Source organism: Octopus sinensis, unplaced genomic scaffold, assembly GCF_006345805.1.
Source record: "Octopus sinensis unplaced genomic scaffold, ASM634580v1 Contig07101, whole genome shotgun sequence".
Classification (NCBI taxonomy): Eukaryota; Metazoa; Mollusca; class Cephalopoda; order Octopoda; family Octopodidae; genus Octopus; species Octopus sinensis.
The window spans coordinates 512,290-533,027 of record NW_021829832.1 but is presented as its reverse complement, the minus strand read 5'-3'; the positions used below and the strand labels follow the sequence as shown (position 1 = coordinate 533,027).

Sequence of the window (20,738 nt, the reverse complement as noted above, 5' to 3'; positions counted from 1 at the left end):
CTCGAAGAACTGCTGAACATTGCTCCTCAGGCACTGGAAAAATGGTTCTTAAAAGTGAACATAGAAAAAACCGAATATGTACCAATCAACCGGGAGGCAAATAGAACAGACGAAAATGGCGAAACTCAAAAAAAGTTGGAACTCTTTTAGGAGATAGTGAAGACATTATGAGGAGAAAGATGCTATCGACTGTTGCACTTAACAACTGCGGACACTTGGCTACGAAACCGCGAGGTTGGAACGGCCTTACGTGCCAAATTATACAATGCTTTTATTAAACCCATACTTTTGTACAACGGAGGACATGGGGAATACTGAGTCTGAATCAAAATCTCTTGATGCATTCCATAGAAGACAGTTAAGAATTCTTATTGGCATCAACTGGCCAAGAAAATCAAGAACTCCACCCTATACAATATCTGCAACAGCAGACCCGTGTGTGGCATTACCGAAGCACGTGGCGCCTATTGGGCCACATTCTAAGACTCGACCAGGATGTTTATGCTAACTGGGCAATGGAATCATATTACGCAAAGGACGAAAGATCTGCGTCCCGAGGACGCCCACGAAATACATTACCTATTGTAATCTCAAAAGAACTACAACGCGTAAAAGACAACTGAAAATGGAGACGACCTAGATACTCTCAGGAGTATAGCATACAACCGCACATCATGGAAATTATGACGAAAAGATAGTCTCATATGTGGCACATGTGGGAACTTTATAGTTTAAATTACATTATGTTCCTATGACAGTGCTAATAATAATATTATTTCTATGAATACTAATTTCTAGCACAGTTTAACATAGAAATGAATTCTGGGAACTTAACTAATTATAAATTATAAGAAAATAAAAACTAATAAATTTAATATAAAAACTAAATCGTCGGTGATCCAAAAAATGAATAAATATTTTCGGCATGGATAAAAAGAATATGAAAGTAAGCGAAATCAAATACACTCTTAGGGATATTTGATACTCGAAGATGAAAGAGTTTTTGAGGGGAGAGTATTCGGCCACCAAGAGGAATCATATGGAGAAGTAGGTAGTTAATCAAAGAAATATCATTCATAGTCTTCCAAAGTGGAATGGTGGGGTACTGTGAAGCCTTGACTGACCCTTCATATAAATGTCAAATCCTCGTATTCACATATCCAATAATTGGCAACTACGGAGTCGGTTCGGAAGAAGAGGACAAGTTCGGGATTCCATTGTGGTCGGAATCAGAAGGCATCCACGTTTCGGGAGTAATTGTGAGCTCATTGTCCAACACGGCCTACCACTGGTCTGCTCACACAACTCTTGAAAAATGGATGAAGGATCAAAAGGTCATAGGGTTGTGCGGTAATTTTATTTTTGAGTTGTAGACGTCGACACACGAGCTCTGACTAAACACATTCGAGTGAGAGGCACTCTCAAAGGAAGGGTAATGCCACAAATTTATTCAAGATTTGTTTCTCACGGAATATTTGGACTCCTTTCTCGATTCAGTCAGATTTGATAGCCCACGTGTCCATCACTCAGCCTAAGACGTTCAATCCAGGAGGGAAATGTAAAATTGTTGCTGTCGATTGTGGAATAAAATACAACCAACTTCGATGTTTGCTCCAACGGGATATTCAGGTCAAATTAGTCCCACATACTTACGACATTACACAAGAAGGTATATACTTGTATGATGGCAGAATGTGATGGGATATTTCTTACAAATGGACCAGGCAATCCAGAGGACTGTGTACAACTAGTTCAAAGGCTGAGGACTATACTTAGTCGGAAGGATCCCATCCCTGTATTTGGAATATGTCTGGGACACCAATTGATGGCATTGGCCAGTGGCATGTCTACTTATAAACTAAGGTGACGAATTGTGACTAAATCGTCAGTTTTGGGAATCGGGGACACAACCAGCCTTGTATTCTGAATGGAACAAAGCGATGTTTTATTACAATGCAAAACCATGGCTATGCTGTGGAGGACGATTGGTTGCCTTCAGGGTGGCACATGTTGTTCAGGAATGCCAACGATGGGTCGAATGAAGGATTATATCATGAAGAGAAGCCCTTCTTCGGGTGAGTGTAATTTAAACGACAAACAGAGTCCAATTTCACCCTGAACACAAAGGGGGACCAGAGGACATGGAGTGGCTGTTTGACATATTTATTGAGTTGATGGAAAGTAAAGACACTGCACGGAGACCTAACACGATGGAACTTATTCAACGACGTCTTCAAATTCAGACATTTAGTCGACCTAAAAAATATCGGAAAGTACTGATTCTCGGCTCAGGAGGAGTCTCCATTGGACAGGCAGGGGAATTTGATTATTCTGGCTCACAGGTAAGCATAGACTGGGTTAGTCATAGGCCATCAAAGCACTGAAAGAGGAAGGAATAGACATAATCCTTATTAATGCTAATGTGGCCACTGTACAGACGTGTCCAAGTTTTACAAACAAAATATATTTTTTGCCAGTAACTCCCGAATATGTGACACAGGCATATTTGTAGAGTTAGATTGTTTAGGTTATTGAATATGAAAGACCGGATGGAATTATGGTGGCATTTGGAGGACAGACTGCTCTGAATTGTGGTCTCCGACTCAGTGAGATGGGAGTCCTTCGCAAATATGATCTCACTGTTCTGGGCACATCTCTCGAATCCATAAATATTTGTGAAAACAGACAACTGTTTTCCCAGTCCATTAGAAAAATTGGCTATAAAACTGCCGAATCGTCTACCTGTTCGACAATAGACCAAGTTGTCTTTTCAACTCACATTCAAGGCAATTTCTGTGGCTAATAAAATTGGATACCCGGTCCTTGTCAGATCGGGATATTCTCTGGGTGGAAAGGGCTCAGGATTTGCTCAAAATGACCAAGAACTTACTAATTTGGTGACTCCGTCTCTTACACAGGGATCTGAGTTGATGATCGACAAATCTTTGAAAGGATGGAAGGAAGTGGAATATGAGGTGATTCGAGATGAACACGACAATGTAATAACCGTCTGCAATATGGAAAACGTGGACCCATTGGGAATACATACTGGAGAGTCCATCGTTGTCGCTCCTTCCCAAACTCTGACGAATTGCGAATATCAGAAACTAAGGACAGTCTCTATTAACATTGCCCGTCACTTTCGGATTGTCGGAGAGTGCAACGTGCAGTTTGCTCTCGACTATTCTTCTTCCAACGTACAATTCTTAGCTTATTTAGTTTTACATCATCGAAGTCAATGCTCGACTGTCTCGAAGCTCTGCTCTGGCCTCTAAGGCAACGGGATATCCTTTGGCTTATATTGCTGCCAAACTATCGCTTGGAAGTGTCCTCCACGAACTTATCAACTCAGTAACTGGGGTCACTAGTGCTTGTTTTGAACCAAGTCTGGATTACTGTGTAGTCAAGATGCCTCGTTGGGACCTGGAAAAATTTTCATTGGTGGACAAGAAGGTTAGAATATATGAGCAATGACAGATTGGGTCCTCAATGAAAAGTGTAGGCGAAGTTATGGCCATTGACCGATCCTACGCTGCAGCACTGCAGAAGGCCCTGAGGATGGTGAATGATGCATTCCTCGGCTTTGAGCCCCGGGAAAGAAATTTTAGTGATTATGTATTGGCTATGTTTTATTTTAAGAAACTAAGTGAGCCGACCGATAAGCGAATATTGTATGTGGCCACTGCACTGTGCAGGGGATACACGATTGACAGATTGCACGAGTTGACAAAGATTGATCCATGGTTTCTTACACAAATGAAGGAGATCACTGATCTACGAGGAGAACTAAACGAAGAGTGTTTAAAGGGGGATGGCTCGACTATTTTGAAGGCCAAAAAATTAGGATATAGCGACAAACAGATAGGAAAACTCCTAAACTGGTAGTACTACTGGTAATTAGAATCTAGTTCTGAAGTCCACATTCGAAACTACCGGAGGAGCATGAATATGAGTCCTTTCGTTAAGCAAATCGATACGGTTGGGGGAGAGTGGCCCTGTGTGACAAATTACTTGTATTTGACATACAACTCGGTGGAGGACGATGTGGAGAGTAGTAAAGACCACGTGATGGTGTTGGGATCGGGAGTATATCGAATTGGGAGTAGTGTGGAGTTTGACTGTTGTGGAGTGGGATGTGTATGGGAGTTGAATAAGGTTTGTTTATGTGAGATGAGTGTAGTTTGATATAAGTACAATAATGGTCAACTGCAATCCTGAGACAGTGAGTACGGACTATGACGTGTGCAACAGATTGTACTTTGAGGACATATCACTCGAGGTTTGTGAGTGAAATGCATGTTTAGACTGTTCTGGACATTTGCCAATTTGAGTTTCCAATGGGGGTGATTATTTCGATGGGGGGACAACTACCCAACAACATTGCCATGCAACTCCACCTTCACAATGTGCACATTCTTGGCACTCCCCCTGTCTCCATTGACTCGGCCGAGAACCGATACAAATTTTCCCGAATGCTCGACCAAATGAATATAAGCCAGCCTGTCTGGAAACAGGTCACCACACTTCAAGACTCAATCAAATTCTGCAATGATGTGGGCTATCCGTGCTTAATCCGTCCTTCCTACGTGCTTAGCGGAGCTGCCATGAATGTAGCAGAGTCCGACAGCGACCTTGAAGGGTATCTCAACGCAGCAGTGACCATATCCAAAGAACATCCAATCGTAATCACAAAGTTCATTACTGATGCACAAGTTAGTCAAAACACATTATTCACAGGAAATTGACGTTGATGCAGTTTGCAGTGACGGACGTCTAATAGCAATGGCTACATCATTGCATGTAGAGAATGCAGGAGTCCATTCTGGAGACGCCACACTGATAACTCCTTCTGCCACTCATCAGGACAAAATAAGATCCATTGTCGAGTCAGTCGCTGCTGCATTGCTTGTCTCTGGCCCTCTGAACATGCAAATAATAATCAAAGATGGAGCTCTCAAGGTCATCGAATGTAATCTGCGCTGTTCTCGCTCATTTCCCTTCGTTTCTAAAGTCTTGGGCTACGATTTCATCGCAGCTGCCACCAGAGCTATTCTTGGCGAACCAGACGAGCCAATTGCCATTCCAGATTATTCACAGCTTGGTAAAGTGGGAGTGAAGGTTATCAACATTTTTTATAGCACACAGGCCCCGGTCTTTTCTTATTCTCAGTTGGCTAACTCTGGGGTTGTTCGTGGAGTGGAGATGATGAGCACAGGGGAGGTCGGATGCTTTGGAGTTGACAAATACGACGCCTTTTTGAAAGCAATGATTAGTTCTGGCTTTGTTATTCCCCGGAAGAATATTATGATATTGTCGGATAGTATCCATGTCTGTCTTTTATTATAATAGTAGGCAAGAAGTACTCTTATTCCATATATACTGCTTCTCAAAGAAATGGGGTTTACTGTCTTTGAATATTCATCGGATGAGTTGTTGGTGGATACGGAATTTGTGGCAAAATCTAAAATTGAGCTCTTGATTGACATTCCGTCCTCAGCAGCTAAGGGACATCAATTCCGGAGATATATGGTTGATTGCTCCATTCCAGTCATCACTGATCTCAACTGTGCCATTCTCCTTATAAAGGTACTCAGCTTACTTATTCAGGCTCTTCAAAAATATAGGGAACCCCCAAAAATGAATCCTCGAATAGACAGCATTACCTCCTCTACTCTAATAAGACTCCCAGGTATGCTTAATGTTCTGATTCGAGGTCTTATTGACATTCATACTCATCTCCGTGAGCCTGGCGGTGAGCACAAGGAAACCATTGAGAGTGGAACCGCAGCAGCTCTGGCGGGTGGAGTAACCATGTTGTTTATGATGCCCAACACAAACCCAGCAATAGTGGATCAGGACAAATTCAACATGATAAGAAAGGTAGGTCTTTGATATATGTCCAGTTGGCTGAGAAAAGTGCCCGTTGTGACTATGGAATATTACTTTGTGGGACCAGCTCAAATGCGGATGAGATTTGCCAATTGGCTGGATTGGCTGCTACTCTCAAGATTTACATGAATCAAACATTTACAACCTATCAATTAAACAGCATGTCTTCTTGGATGCAGGTATCGCTTATTTATTATTTCAAGCACTTTTCTAAATGGCCAAAGGACCTCCCAATTTGTTGTCATGCCGAGGGACACACGACTGCGGCCGCGATTTTGGTTGGCAAAATGTGCGACCGACCTGTCCATATTTGTCACGTGGCGACTAAAGATGAGGTTTATATATGTCTAATAGTAGATTGAAATCATCCGAGAAGCCAAAAATGAGGGGTTGAATGTGACTTGTGAAGTGTCGCCTACTCATTTGTTTCTATGCACTGAGAACACATCACCAACTAGCAGTCTGTACAATGTACGACCAAAGCTGGTTTCTCTTGAAGACCAAGAGTCTCTCTGGAGGAATATGGAATATATTGACTGCTTTGCCACTGATCACGGTATATTTTGAAGGGTTATTAAATTCAGCTCCACATTCACTTGAGGAAAAGAATGGTCCGAATGCACCTCCCGGATTTCCTGGCCTCGAGACAATGCTTCCACTTCTTTTGACAGCAGTCCATCAGAACAGGCTCACTATCGAGGTAGTGAGTGTCTTGACTGTTTAGGATATTGTACTCCGTTTGTATACAAACCCTCGGAGGATATTCCACCTCCCACCTCAAGAGGACACTTATATTGAAGTCGACTTTAACAAAAATTGGATCATACCACAAAGTCCTAAGTTCAGTAAAGCTCAGTGGACCCCTTTTGCTGGCTGGCCTGTCCAGGGAGTAGTCTCGAAAGTTATGTTGAGAGGGAAATTAGTTTATGCTGACGGAGAGGTTATGATTGGACTATATGGCAGATGATTGGAGAACCGGGGTATGGAGTCAATATTCGGTCGAGTCAATTTCTATCCGAAACACCTAAATTGACTATACCACAAAACATTAGTTTGGATTCGGTGGACACGCCTCCTCGAGTTGATGTAAAGAAAAATCGAATGCGGACAATGTCGGAAGTTTTGTACGATTCTCTGTATATGAAGCATATCTACAGTGCCTCACAGTTCGCTAAAGATCAAGTACTTTTCTCATAGTCATGTTTTAGTTAAGTGATCTGATGAACTTGGCCCACGAATATCGAATGAAGAGTCATTCTAACAAGCCAGTCCAGCCTATTCTGCAGGTGAATGACTTAAGTTTGATTTCTCAGGGAAAGGTGGCAGCATTAATGTTTTACGAAGCCAGCACGAGAACTTGTTGTTCATTTGCCTCTGCTATGCAAAGACTTGGGGGGTCCTGCATTTTTTTGAACGACTCGACCTCATCTGCCAAGAAAGGGGAGACCATGGAAGGTTTATAAACTCGTTTATATCGTTCAGATAGTATCAAGACTATGTCAGCATATGTAGATGTACTTATTATTCGACATCCTCAGCGAGGAATAATTAGGGTTGTTAGTGGGTTAATGATAACTTAGGATATGATGGCAGGGGTTTCCAAGCCAGTAATCAACGCGGGAGATGGGAATGGAGAACACCCGACACAAGCACTTTTGGACGTTTTTACTATAAGGGAGGAGATTGGGACAGTCAATGGTCTTGTGGTGAGCATAGTGCACTGACTAAAGATAACTTTATGTGGAGATTTGAAGAATAGTCGAACGGTGCACTCCCTTGTCAAATTACTCACCCAATATAATTCTTCGATTGTGTACGTCCCAATTCCTGGACTGGATATACCTTCGGAAGTGTACGAATATGCATCCAGACGAGGACTAAAACAGGTTGTTGTATTATGTCACTGTAGAGGGTTGTTGACTCGATCGACCAAGTCATTGGGGAGACTGACATTCTTTATCAAACTCGCATTCAGAAAGAACGAATTCCCTCTTCTAAATATTATGAAGTATGTGTTTTCTAATTTTTCTAGAGTCTTATCATCACGCCTAGTCTCCTCGTGAAGGCTAAACCAACAATGCGACTTCTCCACCCACTTCCTAGAGTTGACGAAATCAGGTTGGAATCGTAAGAATAAGTTGTTTAGCAAATCTGTGGATGCGGACTATAGGGCTGCCTATTTCCGACAGGCGGAGAACGGGCTATACATTCGAATGGCCCTGCTCACTAAAATATTGAGTAAATAGGTTTCATTCTAATTGGCTTACTAATTGTTCTCTATTAAACATTTTTTAAAAAGTGGTTGATTAATAGACTAACTTGTACTTAATGTTCGATCGAAATTTATAATTGGATTACACTATTAGTATTCATTTATATACGTTTATTCAATTATAAAATAAAAACTGTTTTTCAAATTTCACGTTAATTATTTGTCATGCTCATTCACCAACTGTTCAAAAAAGAAGCCCAAAGAGTACCTTTAAAATTAGCAATTGTCGATGAAAATGAATCCCTGACGTTCGAGCAACTCGATTCTTACAGCGACGTTCTCTGCAATTATCTTCGTGTCAGTGGAGTGACGGTTAATACTGCGGTTGGAATATATCTCTCAAAAAGTGTCACATACGTAGTCGCCTACCTTGCTGTACTTAAAGCAGGTATTATTTCTATTGTGACTTAATAGGGGGAACATGTGTTGTGATTGATATAAATTATCCTGAAGTATTACTCAAAATGGTATTGGAAGATTCCAAACCATTAGTTGTTTTGACAGTTCAGCCTTTCTCTACCACTCTTTGCAAGATAAGTATTGTCTCGTGAATGAACGTATAGATTCTCACATGAGTCTGATTGAACTGTCAAAAGATTGGTTTGACCAACGAAAAGTGAGTGTTATGAGTGAGGCACCTCTCCAACTTCCCGACAGCACGGCCTTCATAGTCTACAGTTCTGGAACTACGGGTGTACCCAAGGGTAGATCGTTTCATCATTTTGATAGGAATATTGTGTCCTCACCGAGCAGCAGTATTTTCATACACTTGGAGACACAAGCACTATCCCTATGTGGAGGACGACCGAGAGGCATGCAATGTGTTTTTCATATGGGAAATGCTTCGACCCATCACCAAGGCATATCTTGGTTGTGTAATCTCAGGGATAACAATGTACATCATTCCAGACATGGTCATTGCCAGTCCAAAAAGAATAAGTAACTTTATATTTGACAACAAAATAACACGAATGCTCTTCACTCCTTCTTTACTCCTCTCTCTCCTCACGGACACTGCAACTGACATTCGGACCAAATTAGGGACACTCAGGTTGGCCACAATTCATTTACGTTCCAGGCAAGTATGGCTCTGTGGTGAAGTGGTAACCAGCAGTCTTCTCAATCTGTCCATCGAGTCCATTCCCTGGGCTATCATACTCAACTTGTACAGTGTTTCTGAATGTCACGATATTGCTACATGCAATCTTTCTCTCTTTTGTAGTCAAAATGTACTTCTTCTTGTAAATACCTCCAGGATATGTCGAGCAGGAAGTTTGCTCCCGTCGGAATAATCAACGAAGAGGTGAGTGTTTACATTATGGACTCGGAAATGAATGTTCTACCAATCGGTGTGTCTGGAGAAGTATTACTCACTCTGAGCACTCTAGATATACGTCGGTGGTCCAGGCTTGGCAGTTGGATATCTCAACAGACCAGAGATCACGTCCGATAAGTTTTTGGAGACCCCAAAATACGGGAGACTGTACAGGAGTGGAGACTGGGGATATTTATATGCCGACCGAAGTCTTGAAATATGTGGTCGGTGTGACTCCATGGTCAAGATCAGGGGATATTCTATAGAAATACACGTTTTCTGTTTTTTTATATTCGCAGGCTGTCGAGACTGCAGTGACTGAACTGGTCTATGTCGATGGTTGTTGTGTCATCGTTCACGGGGATGAAGGAGAAGACAAATTCCTCGTGTGCTATGTAGTCCTCAAATACAAACACAAGCTTTCCCTAATTCGAGAAGATTTGAAGCTAAAGCTTCCTTTTTATATGATTCCGTCATATTTTGTGCAAATGGCAAGGTTCTTCCTTTCATTTCACCTTCAGTCTACCCCTCCACTCCACCTCGGGGAAACTCGATAAGAAAGCGCTTCCCTCTTTTTTGGACGTGAATGAGTCCTGTGCTGGAATGGCTCAGCCCTCAACTCCGACAGAAAAGGCAATGTATTCTATTTGGAAAAATATTCTCAATTTCAAAAATATGGATATTTACGACAGTTTTTTTGACATTGGAGGGTCAGTTTATTAATTAATATTGAGGCATTCTCTTTTAGGGGTCAGGCTGGTTTCCACAATCGAGAACAAGTTTGACGTTGAATTGGACGTCGAGATTCTCTACAAATATCAAAGTCTTCACAACCTTTCCGCATATGTTGATTGGCTTCGCGGGGAAATGTCAGGACCTCCTCCCGAAGGGGAGAACTTTGATTTAGACCAGGAAGTGACAAATTTCAAGCAAAGCAGCGTCAAGTTAATCTATTATTACATTATAGACTTGATATGCAGTTGAGGGCCTTCTGGCGGTCATGTCAGTATGGAAGTCGATGGAATAGAGGAAGGATTCTTCTCACGGGAGCCACTGGATTCTTCGGGGCCTTCCTGCTGCAGTCAATACTGACTCGGACCCAATCGTCCGTGTACTGCCTGGTCCGTGCGAGTGAGAAACAATCCGTTCGGGATAGACTGGAAAATGTTCTTTTGAAGTATAAACTCATTTCAAATGAGCGGGTAAAAAAGGCCTTCCAAGAACGAGTCCATGTGGTGAAAGGTGATTTATTGAAATGTCTATTTGTCAGGAGATATAACTCTTACAAACATGGGATTGTCCGACGATGATTACTTTCATTTTTCATATGAAATCGACTTTGTAATCCACTGTGCCGCAGTTGTCAACATGCTCTATAACTATCAGGTCTTTGTTTTTTTACATTGACAGTCTCTAAGGACTTCAAATGTCATCGCCACTCGGAATATTTTAATGTTTACAACAGAAAACAAAATAAAACCACTGCAGTACATCAGGTTTGTATATTTGAGAGAATAATCCAGTTCGAATGCTGTGTTTCCACATGGAATGAACGACTGCAGTGAAGACACGGACATTTCCATGATGGCACAGTCACTCAAAGATGGTTATTCACAAACCAAATGGGTGGCAGAACAACTCGTGTTGCATGCTATATCATTGGGTATTCCGGCCACTGTTTTTAGAATGGGTTCTGTCCTTAATTACAATCGTAGGCAATTTATTTCCTGCTAAAAATGATGGAGTGTGGAATGACAAAGATTTTACTTACCACATTTTAAGAGCTTGCATTATTTCTAAAGCAGTGCCGGACATTTCTTGGGAGATTGAAGGTTCCCCAGTCGATTTTTCTGCGGATACAGTCATTTCAATTAGTGGGGATATGTCCACAATTGGTCAGACTTTTCACATCATAAATCACTCCACTCTAAATTTTAAGTAATCCTTGAATAGAACATATTCAGGTGTGGTGTTGACAGACTACGTTTCCTTGGGTATCATCTAAACTTAGTCACTTTTTCTGAGTGGAAAGAACTTGTCTACAGCATAGATGAGCTGTCGACAGTCAGAGGCCTTTTAAACTCGTGGATTCAAAGGTATAATCCTTTTTTGACCTCCAAGTCCGACCTTCTTTGATTTTTTAAGTACATTTACAAACAGGCGAGTGGCCGAATATATCTCCCCCAAGCAGTATCCAGTGATTGATCAGACTTTATTTGATTTGTACATTACTCAATTGGTCATGAATAAACAACTCCCGCCACCCTCAGGTATCATATTTTCTAATTGCTGAACTTCGATTGGCGGATCTCGTTCTAAATGGACTGGTAGCAATTGTGACGGGAGCCTCGAGTGGAATCGGGAGGACTATTGCATTGCGATTAGCTGCCGATGGTGCTAAAGTTGTTTTGGTTGGAAGAAGAGAACACAGATTGAAGGAATTAGTCCATTTGATCGAGTCGAAGGGAGGAATGACTATTTATGTCAAAGCAGACGTATCGAATCGTGAACAGGTTTTCAGTCGGACAATCATTTTCCAGGTCAAACAAGTAGTTTCACGTGCATTGTTTGTGTTTTCCAAGGTTGATGTGATTGTGAACTGTGCGGGAGTCATGTACTACACTTACATGCGGAATATGAAGGAGGACGAGTGGGAAAGACAAATTGATGTGAATTGCAAAGTTATTCAAACTAATTTACACTCAGGGTGTTGTTAATGGAGTGGGAGCAGTACTTCCTTTTATGCTCTCCAATCGTTTTGGTCACATTATCAATATATCTTCGGATGCAGGAAAAAAGGCTTTTGCTGGATTGGCTGTGTACTCGGGCACTAAATATTTCGTCGAGGGATTTAGTGAGGCTTTAAGACAAGAAGTGGCCGGATATGGAATAAAAGTGACCACTATACTTCCAGGAGACGTTCATTCTGAACTTTTGCATCATTCAACAGATATTGAAGTATCTGTCTAATTAACTATTTGAGGCTAAGCGTGAATGTGATATGAGCAGTAAACACAAGATATTGGCTCCTGAGGACATTGCTAATGCTATTGTCTACGTTCTTACGCAGCCAAGGCATGCTGCTATCAATTCAATACTTATTGAACCACAAGAGGCGCCCATTTAATATAAATTAATATGATTCTAACAAATCTAATCACCTTTCCAATTTCCTGGAAAGTCTCTAATATAAAAATCATTTTGCTTTCTCATTTAAAGCTTATTTAGCACCAAGGGTATGAGTATCTTGGCGTGGTTTAGAGCCCAGCCTCATTAATCACACTCGAAACAAGGAAGTATGTAGTGGAGGGTGTGCGTAGTAGGACAGCAATGTTATGCAAAACTCGCCTTAATGCAGGGAACTTATTTCATGCCTTGAACGAGTACGCTATCTTATTGCTAAACTACTAAGTTGGCCTGATCGAATTCGAGCCGAGTGAGTACGATGAAATGGACCTTATTGTCCGAAGAGTACTCCGAGAGAATCACGTCCACGTGTTGGCAAGCAATAAGGAGAGATTATACTTATCTCGCGGGCAGTTAGGACGTAGACTGAGTAACATCGTACACTTAAGTGAGCGAATTCACTGTGCCGCAGTTATCAACAAGGCTGCCATCCTTGCTGCTGAAAAAACCCGTGGTACACATCTAGGGACCATAAAAGGCTACGTGTCGGCTAAGTATGGTCTGGGTGCTACCCAAGTTAATGTGAAGGAGTTGATCAAACTTCAGAGGGAACCCCTAATTAAAAAGATCAACATAAAAGTCCTCTTTAGCAGCCTGGACAACCCGCACATTGACGTATCGTCGTCATCAACGTGGCTAAAATATTGAAATAACTCTCCCAGATCTGAAGGGTTGTTCTCATATTTGCAGGATAAAAACTTTTTTAAGGACGAGTTCAATAGAGGCATTTAACATGTAGATCTCTCCACACGTAGGGACCGACTCCTATTGGATATTATGCAATATATTACATATGCAATCAGCCTTTTTCTGACGTTTAGTCAGCGAGAGGCGCTGGACTGCACCTTCTCGAGGGTCTACAGTGCCAGAGAAGAGGAGGAAGAAGGGGAGGAGGTGCGTGGAGTGCCATCCTCTGTTCACTTCGAAGGCTCTGGACTTAGTTAAAAAATTACTTAGTTAATTAGTCTCTTTTTATTAATAAATTATCATTACTTTATTCATAATTAAAAATGATCCAAAGACCGTTTAACTAACATGGGATTTAATTGACGGCGCAGTCACTATTAAATTATTTGAAATTGTTTCTTTATATAATCCTCTACCATCATGCAGATTCTACAGTAACAAAATGATATATTGGGATAAAATAGTTGAAATTTTTTGAATTACTTGACTGACCTCAATAAAAATTAAAATTTTGAAAGTATATAAAAATGATAAATCTTTAAAGAATTATCATAACTTGAAAACGTTTTGGTACTTGGAACTGTAAATTTAAGTAAAAGATTTGACAAAGACTGGAAAACTTTTCAAAAAATATGGTATGTTGAAAATTTCAAGTTAATTTCTAAAATGAAATTCTCAAAATTAATACTAGCGTTCGTGAGATTGAATAAAAACATTATCCAGAAAAAACGTTAAAAATCATGGATCAGTATATTCCTCGTGTATCGTCCCGAAATAATCGATTTCGAACCAACGTGTTCACGGGTCACATTCAGCCCAATCAAAAGAAATCACAGAAATCAAAATTTTCGTCAGAACTAGAACACATTAACGCTTGGCAAAAAATAGAAGACAAACTTGATGAAAAAACTCAATTCAAAGATTTAAACACCAAATTAGCTGCCCTTATCGAAACAACCAGATACAATGAAGCCGAATATCACGAGTTAATAGATGAATTAGAAATATTCAAAAAATATTTAAATATTGAGGCATCAAACGTTCGAAATATGTATGAATGTGAGATTGAACAAATCCAAAAAATGTTGGATTTATCCGAAAAGCAAAAATTTATTGAGGATATAGATCCATTTGTGGTATCCAACTTGATTGCCAAGTAGGTCAATTTATAACAATTTAATGATTTTAATAAATCTAACTTTTTTTAAACTAGGTTGGAAAATCTCGAAAAAAGTATCGAAGAAAATCAAAATAAAATTTCATATCAAAACGAAAAAATTTCTTTATTTGAAAATGAAATTGCAGTTTTAAAAAACAAACTCGAATTTATTGATGATACAAATAAAATAGACAAAATAAAAATAGCAAAGCTAAGAGATATATTTTCTTCAGTAAAAACTGTAAAACTTTCCTTTAATTTGCAAAAGCAATTAAATGAAGAACGAAATACACGATTTAATCTTCAGAACCATGTGAACGATCTTCGTGAACAGCTAGAGTATATGATTGCCGTTCAGAATATGGTAAGTTTTAAATGTTTTACCATTTAGAAAATTCAAGATTATTTAGAAAAGCTTGGAAATAAAAACTTCGGAAAAAGAGACTGGTGGGCAAACGAATACTCTCTTGCCATTAAAGAAATTCAAAATTGCTTTGATGACAAGTTAAGAGAAATTACTCAAGATCTAGAAAATTCTTACAACGATAAAGTTGAATTTACAGATAATTTGTATTTAAAGATTCAATCATTTGAACTCAGGTCTTTGCCCCAAATTCAAACATTTCAATTTTTTGACGAATATACAAAAACGCGGATTCCGACTTAGATTTAAAGTTAGAATTAAATGAGGCAAATGAACTTGTATTTTTTAATTTGATTTTTTAGAATAATATCCTCAAATATCAAATTCATTCCATTAAAAATGAAATTCAAGATTGTAATGAAAGCTCAAAAGAAATGATTGCCAATAAAAATGAAGAAATACAGCAACTTAGGAATTTATTTGAAGACATTCTTGCTCAAATGGAATTGATAAATGATAATAACATTTCTATCAAATCCGAAATCGATGTTTATCGAAAATTGCTTGGGGATGAAACAGAGTAAGGAGTAGTAATAAGTTCTAGTTATCAAACAAATATAAAGAATCAAAGTTTTTATATAAATTACACTTCGCCTAATAGCACGATAGGTTCTTGAAATTATAAAATTACTATTTAAGATAATAAAGAAGCACTAAGAAATAAATTTTCAGATCACAAAATGGTTACAATATCAAAATGTTCTGCTTTTGGGTTTATCGAGCTGGAAAACAAAGGAGATACTGTAAAAAATATTTTAGTGATTAAAGGACGTTGATTTATTTAATTGGAAATATGAAGAAAATTTTGACGACGAATATTTCTATCAATATTCATTTGATTCGTGGATAATTAAGGCCAATTCCACATTGAAAATATCATTATCTACGAATGATCAGGGAGAAGTTTATTTCGAAGATTACGTCCGCAGAGATGCCACTAATTACGTAATCACCAAACTATATGAAAAATCTGGAAATGTTAGTTTCTATGTTAACAATCTATAGGAAATAACGACTTACGTTCACAGCGTCGTTTAAACAAAACATACTAACTGGATATTTGTTGATTTTAATAATAAAATAAGGTGGGATTAAATGAGGAAAGCATAATTCTTAACAATATTATCTAAAACTATTTTTAGGCAAATCTTACCGAGTGTTCCCATTAGTTTAAAATGTCGTCTTGGAATTGTCAGAAGTTGAGAAAACGGTCTAAAAACTAACGTGTTGTGTTGCAAATTCTTTGTCACGACTGATGACATCGGGCTAGTGCCAATAATAGGTTAAAATATTTTTTAACCTGACAAAATCACTAAATAAATAATAAACATTTCATAATTTAAATGTTGTTAAAAAATTGGAAAAACAAAACTATGCTCTTTACTCAATTTATCTCACTTTCTAATTAATTTGAAGTTCTCACTTTCATTTTTAAACTATATTGTGACATTGTTAACAAATTTAGTATGAAAATTCACACGATTGTTTTAATTTTTCTTTAAATTGAAAACAATTGGAAAATATAATACAATTACTTGACATTTTAGCTAAAACACCAAAAACTATTCTCAAGATATGTTCAAATAAAATCAAATTATTTACCCCGAATTGTTGGGTTTTCTGTTTAATTAAATATTACCATTTTAAATTACGAGAGAAAAGTCTTATGAGCATCGTCTCCGAATTGGTTAGAGACCTTCTCAAGTTAAGTCATATTACGAACTCTTTTTTTTTCTCAATAAAAAAATTTGGTCCAAAGAAAATAGAGAAGTTAACTAAATTGAATGAGTCGCCGAGTGGATGGACAGGCAATTTCCACGTAATATCGCGAACGATATCCGCTGAAAAAGCCAGCTCGTTTTTCGACTATCTTACGAACTCTTAGTTATTTTTTGCAAAATCACACTGAAAATTAATTTTTAAAATTAATTATGGATGAATTCGAGTTAATAAATAAACTAAAAATAATCTGTCATGTGGTTATCACTCTTGTTAAACTTATTGGTACATTTTATAATAAGGCAAAAATGCTTGATTAGATAAGCACACTAAGCAGTCCTTCTACTTTACAAGTGAGCCATCGACTTTGTCACGAAAAGACCTCTGTCAAACTAGGAAAAATATTTCTGGATGAAGGTGGAGCTCAGATAGACACGAGAGTATTTAAACAAGATAATAATTAGCTATTGGAACAAACCGATGCCCAAATTTGTTTGGATTACTCGTCTCCTCAAGGAAATATGTCTTCTTATCTCATCAAAAATATTCATGGATGTACTCAAGGGATTGAATTCAGAGTGTTTATGTCCACAACTGGAGTTATTGGTGTCAATGCATTTTTTTCTTGTGAGCCTTCCGCGGTATCTGTCCACTCCTACACTGAAGGAGCCAAGTACTACCAATTTATGATTGTTTAGACCGCAGGTTGCATTATTTCTTCACAAACAAAAACTTGTTGAAGAGGAGAATTTGAAAAACCCGCCAGATAATAGGAGCTTTATTCAAAAATATGTATTCTTTGGTTTTCTACTTAAAGTGGCTATTTATTCTCCCTCCGATAATTTACCTCACAATGACTGCCTTTATTGGAGGCTCACAGTAATTTTTTGAAAGTAACTTGTTTTTCTTACTGTTAATATTTTTTAGTCATTTTAATAAGTATTCGACTACTTATTGTCTCATTAGATTCGATTTAAAAACATAAACTAATATTTATTAATAATGTGTAATTTTGAGCAGTTCACAGTTTAGACCAATTTTTGACTACAGGTAGGACATTTTTGAAAGTGTGGTTGACCAGTATCCCTTTAATGGAGTTGGAGGTCTTACTTAAAATTCATTATACTAAATTATTACCCAACAACCATGCCAACAACTAATTAAATTTGATTAAAAGTAGTTCCCGTTTGCGTTGTCTTGATGCACATTTGGGACATTTCTAGATTACTGCTATTTGATCATTAAATAAAATGTTTTTAAAACGAGTAACTAATCAAAACTTTTATACAGCTTATTACTGGATCAGCGTTTTCGCAGACGTACAGAAGAGAAGGACTTCAATCGACAATCTGACAATGCATGGAAGCAATGGAGAAAAGACGAGTGCCTACATTGAGTACACAAGTGAGCACCATTTTAGAGAAAGGCACGTCAATGTTATTCTGATAGTGATCGAGCCATTCTTCAATGTCAATGATTGTCCAAAATAAAAATAATCTATATTTTTGAAATGGACTAACGGCTAGAAAATTAAAAAATTGCAATTTACAAGTGGATGAATAAGATTTACAAGCTCTCTGATTGTAAAAATACACAGCCGTTTGAATGTGTTTTATCCACTCTTTTTTATCATCCGAGGCCATCAATTTGGATAAACTCCTTGTGATTGTCTGATTAAATCGTTCTACTATCCAATGACTCTGAGGATTGTTCGGCCTTCCATGAATTTGAGTAATTTTGAATTCTTTACATAAATTAGAAATGTGAAGATTTTTGGATTCTGTCCCGTTATCAGACTGTAAATATTTGCAAGGACCATGATCCATGAAAATGTCGTTTAATTTTTATGCGACTGCTGATATATTCAGTTCTTGTCCTTCGAGGATGGATTTTTTTATGTTGTACTCGTCAGTATTTTTATGATAACTTTGTTAGGCATCAGAACAACGTGATTAGTGAGACAATTTATTGCTTTTATTTTTTATTTTTTTAGCCTGACAAACTTATTGTTAATAAACGAAAAGAGTTAAAATGCGCAGCGAATCGACTGGCAATTCCCGCGCATGATGGCCAATGAGATCCTTTGAAAGAGTCTGATCGACTCGTTGGGATCTTTCGTGGCAACCACGAGCTTAGATCCAAGGCGGCGGAGAAACGATAGCGTCTGCGGACCGATGACTCCAGAGGTTTCCACCGCGACTGCAGTGAATAGGTGATTCATTGCCAGGACCCGGTACTTCTTCTGTTTTGTTAGTTCCGCCTGCTTTGCAACTGAGCCCGGTTCCGCAGCGGAGGCAATTAGGTTCTTGGCGGAGAAAGTGTCGGAACAGGTGGCGTCCCAGATAAGGCATTTCCCCTTTTCAAACGGGAAGATTGACATGCCATCCGGGCGCTTCTATACAGCCAATACAAAACAAAGAAGGCTCGCTACGGAGGAATTGATTAACAATACCACGAAACGGAGGAAATATCAAGATAATATCGAACAATTTATAACACAACTAAATACAGAAAAGAGACCAGACGTTCTCCTAAAAGAAGTATTTGAGAAAATTAAACAAGCCGCGGAGGATAGTGTCGGATACAAGAGTAACCGCTCAAACAATTACACATACCATGACTCAAAACTGAGAGAGATGTCAGAACAACAAAGAGACATCCGCCTGAGAATCGAAAACTGTGGTATGGAAACCAAAAAAGAGCTAAAGAATAAACGGAACAGGCTCCTTCATGAAATTAGAGACAGGGGACGCCTACTATGGATGAAATACTTAGATGATAAAGTTACTGAAATTGAAAGACTCCCACCTGGGAACCAGATATTCATGGCCACCCGATTACTTAATCGAGGCTCACGAAATACCAAAATATCGGTATGGGATGAGTCAGAACACATGATATTGGACGATGAAGATAAAGCATCACGAATCGCAGACCACTTCAAGAGACAATTCCAAACAGATGACACTTATACACCCACATTCATTGGTCATCCGCGAGGCTTATTGAACGAAATAACACCCTCGGAGGTCCTGGAAGCATTTCACCGTATGAACAATAACAGACCTGCAGGATATGATGGAGTCCCAGGGGAACTACTCAAATACGCTCCCAACAGTCTAGCGAGCTTTTTCGCACATATACTGAACAAGGCGTTTGCCCAACACTGCCCACTTCCAATCGGGACAGGAATAATAATACCCGTCCAGAAACCAGGCAAACGACGGGGACCCTGTGGAAGCCTGAGACCGGTTGTATTAGTCACCTCTCTAAGGAAAACTCTATCGACTATTGTTCGAAGCCGAATATCAAGATCAGTCGATCGTTATCTCTCTTGCAGTCAGAGTGGCTTCAGACCTGGAAAATCCACGGTCGATATTGTTTGGACCCATCGCTGGATCAATGCAATATGTCAGAAGTATAAACGATCCTTTCATGTCCTGGGAATCGACATGAGCAAAGCTTTTGATAGTATCAACAGGAGCAAACTACTTATCGTGTTAAAGAACATTATAGATGAAGACAGTCTACGCATGATACATATGCTATTATCGGAAACTCAACTTTTTGTCAGAATTGGCCCTAAAGAATCTAGACTATTTCCTGCAAATGTTGGAACCCCACAAGGGGACACACTATCGCCTATATTATTTGTCACCGGTTTTATAGCCCACCGGGTTGGATAACCCACCATCGAAAAAACTACCAAAAAAATATAAATATAATCTAAAAATCATCAGAAAATATAATTAACTTTGCGCCTACGATTATATGATGCATTTGTCCGACCTGTCCTCATGTACAACGCAGGTACTTGGGTAACATCAAAGAAAAACATGGAGAAACTTGACACTTTCCACAGGGGTCAACTGAGAAAACTCCTCGGCTATTCGTGGCCGAAGAAAATATCAAATTATAAATTATACAGGTTAGCTAACTGTGTGCCTATAAGTCTAAATTTACTTGAAACCCGCTGGCGCTTGTTTGGACATATTTTACGAATGAAAAAAGAAACACCCTGCAATATGGTCATGGAAGAATTTTTCGACCATACTGAATACTCTAAATATAGAGGACGCCCAAGAGA

General features: G+C 38.9%; 2 protein-coding genes and 2 pseudogenes across 2 annotated transcripts; all 4 read left to right on the top strand.

Moving 5' to 3' along the window:
• Positions 1-304: 304 nt before the first annotated feature.
• LOC115227734 lies at positions 305-6,456 on the top strand (annotated as a pseudogene).
• A 1,019-nt stretch (positions 6,457-7,475) lies between these two features.
• Positions 7,476-8,020, top strand: LOC118761066 (annotated as a pseudogene).
• Positions 8,021-14,089: 6,069 nt separating this feature from the next.
• On the top strand, positions 14,090-16,135 carry LOC115227733 (intermediate filament protein ifa-1-like). Its single transcript, XM_029798475.1, has 4 exons — positions 14,090-14,485; positions 14,777-14,872; positions 15,235-15,452; positions 16,075-16,135. Exons 1-4 carry the CDS (start codon positions 14,090-14,092, stop codon positions 16,133-16,135), a joined length of 771 nt encoding a protein of 256 aa, XP_029654335.1.
• Positions 16,136-19,029: 2,894 nt separating this feature from the next.
• On the top strand, positions 19,030-20,337 carry LOC115227732. Its single transcript, XM_029798474.1, has one exon. The coding sequence runs from the start codon at positions 19,030-19,032 to the stop codon at positions 20,335-20,337; it is 1,308 nt and encodes a 435-aa protein (XP_029654334.1).
• Positions 20,338-20,738: the final 401 nt, after the last annotated feature.

What these genes read in the sequence shown, in the direction of transcription:
- LOC115227732 (XM_029798474.1), top strand. Translation starts at nt 19,030, where the DNA reads ATGCCATCCGGGCGCTTCTATACAGCCAATACAAAACAAAGAAGGCTC.
- LOC115227733 (XM_029798475.1), top strand. Translation starts at nt 14,090, where the DNA reads ATGGATCAGTATATTCCTCGTGTATCGTCCCGAAATAATCGATTTCGA. An exon ending in AGGATATAGATCCATTTGTG is followed by an intron (nt 14,486 to 14,776) that starts GTATCCAACTTG and finishes AATTTGCAAAAG; the next exon opens with CAATTAAATGAAGAACGAAA. An exon ending in TGATTGCCGTTCAGAATATG is followed by an intron (nt 14,873 to 15,234) that starts GTAAGTTTTAAA and finishes TTGATTTTTTAG; the next exon opens with AATAATATCCTCAAATATCA.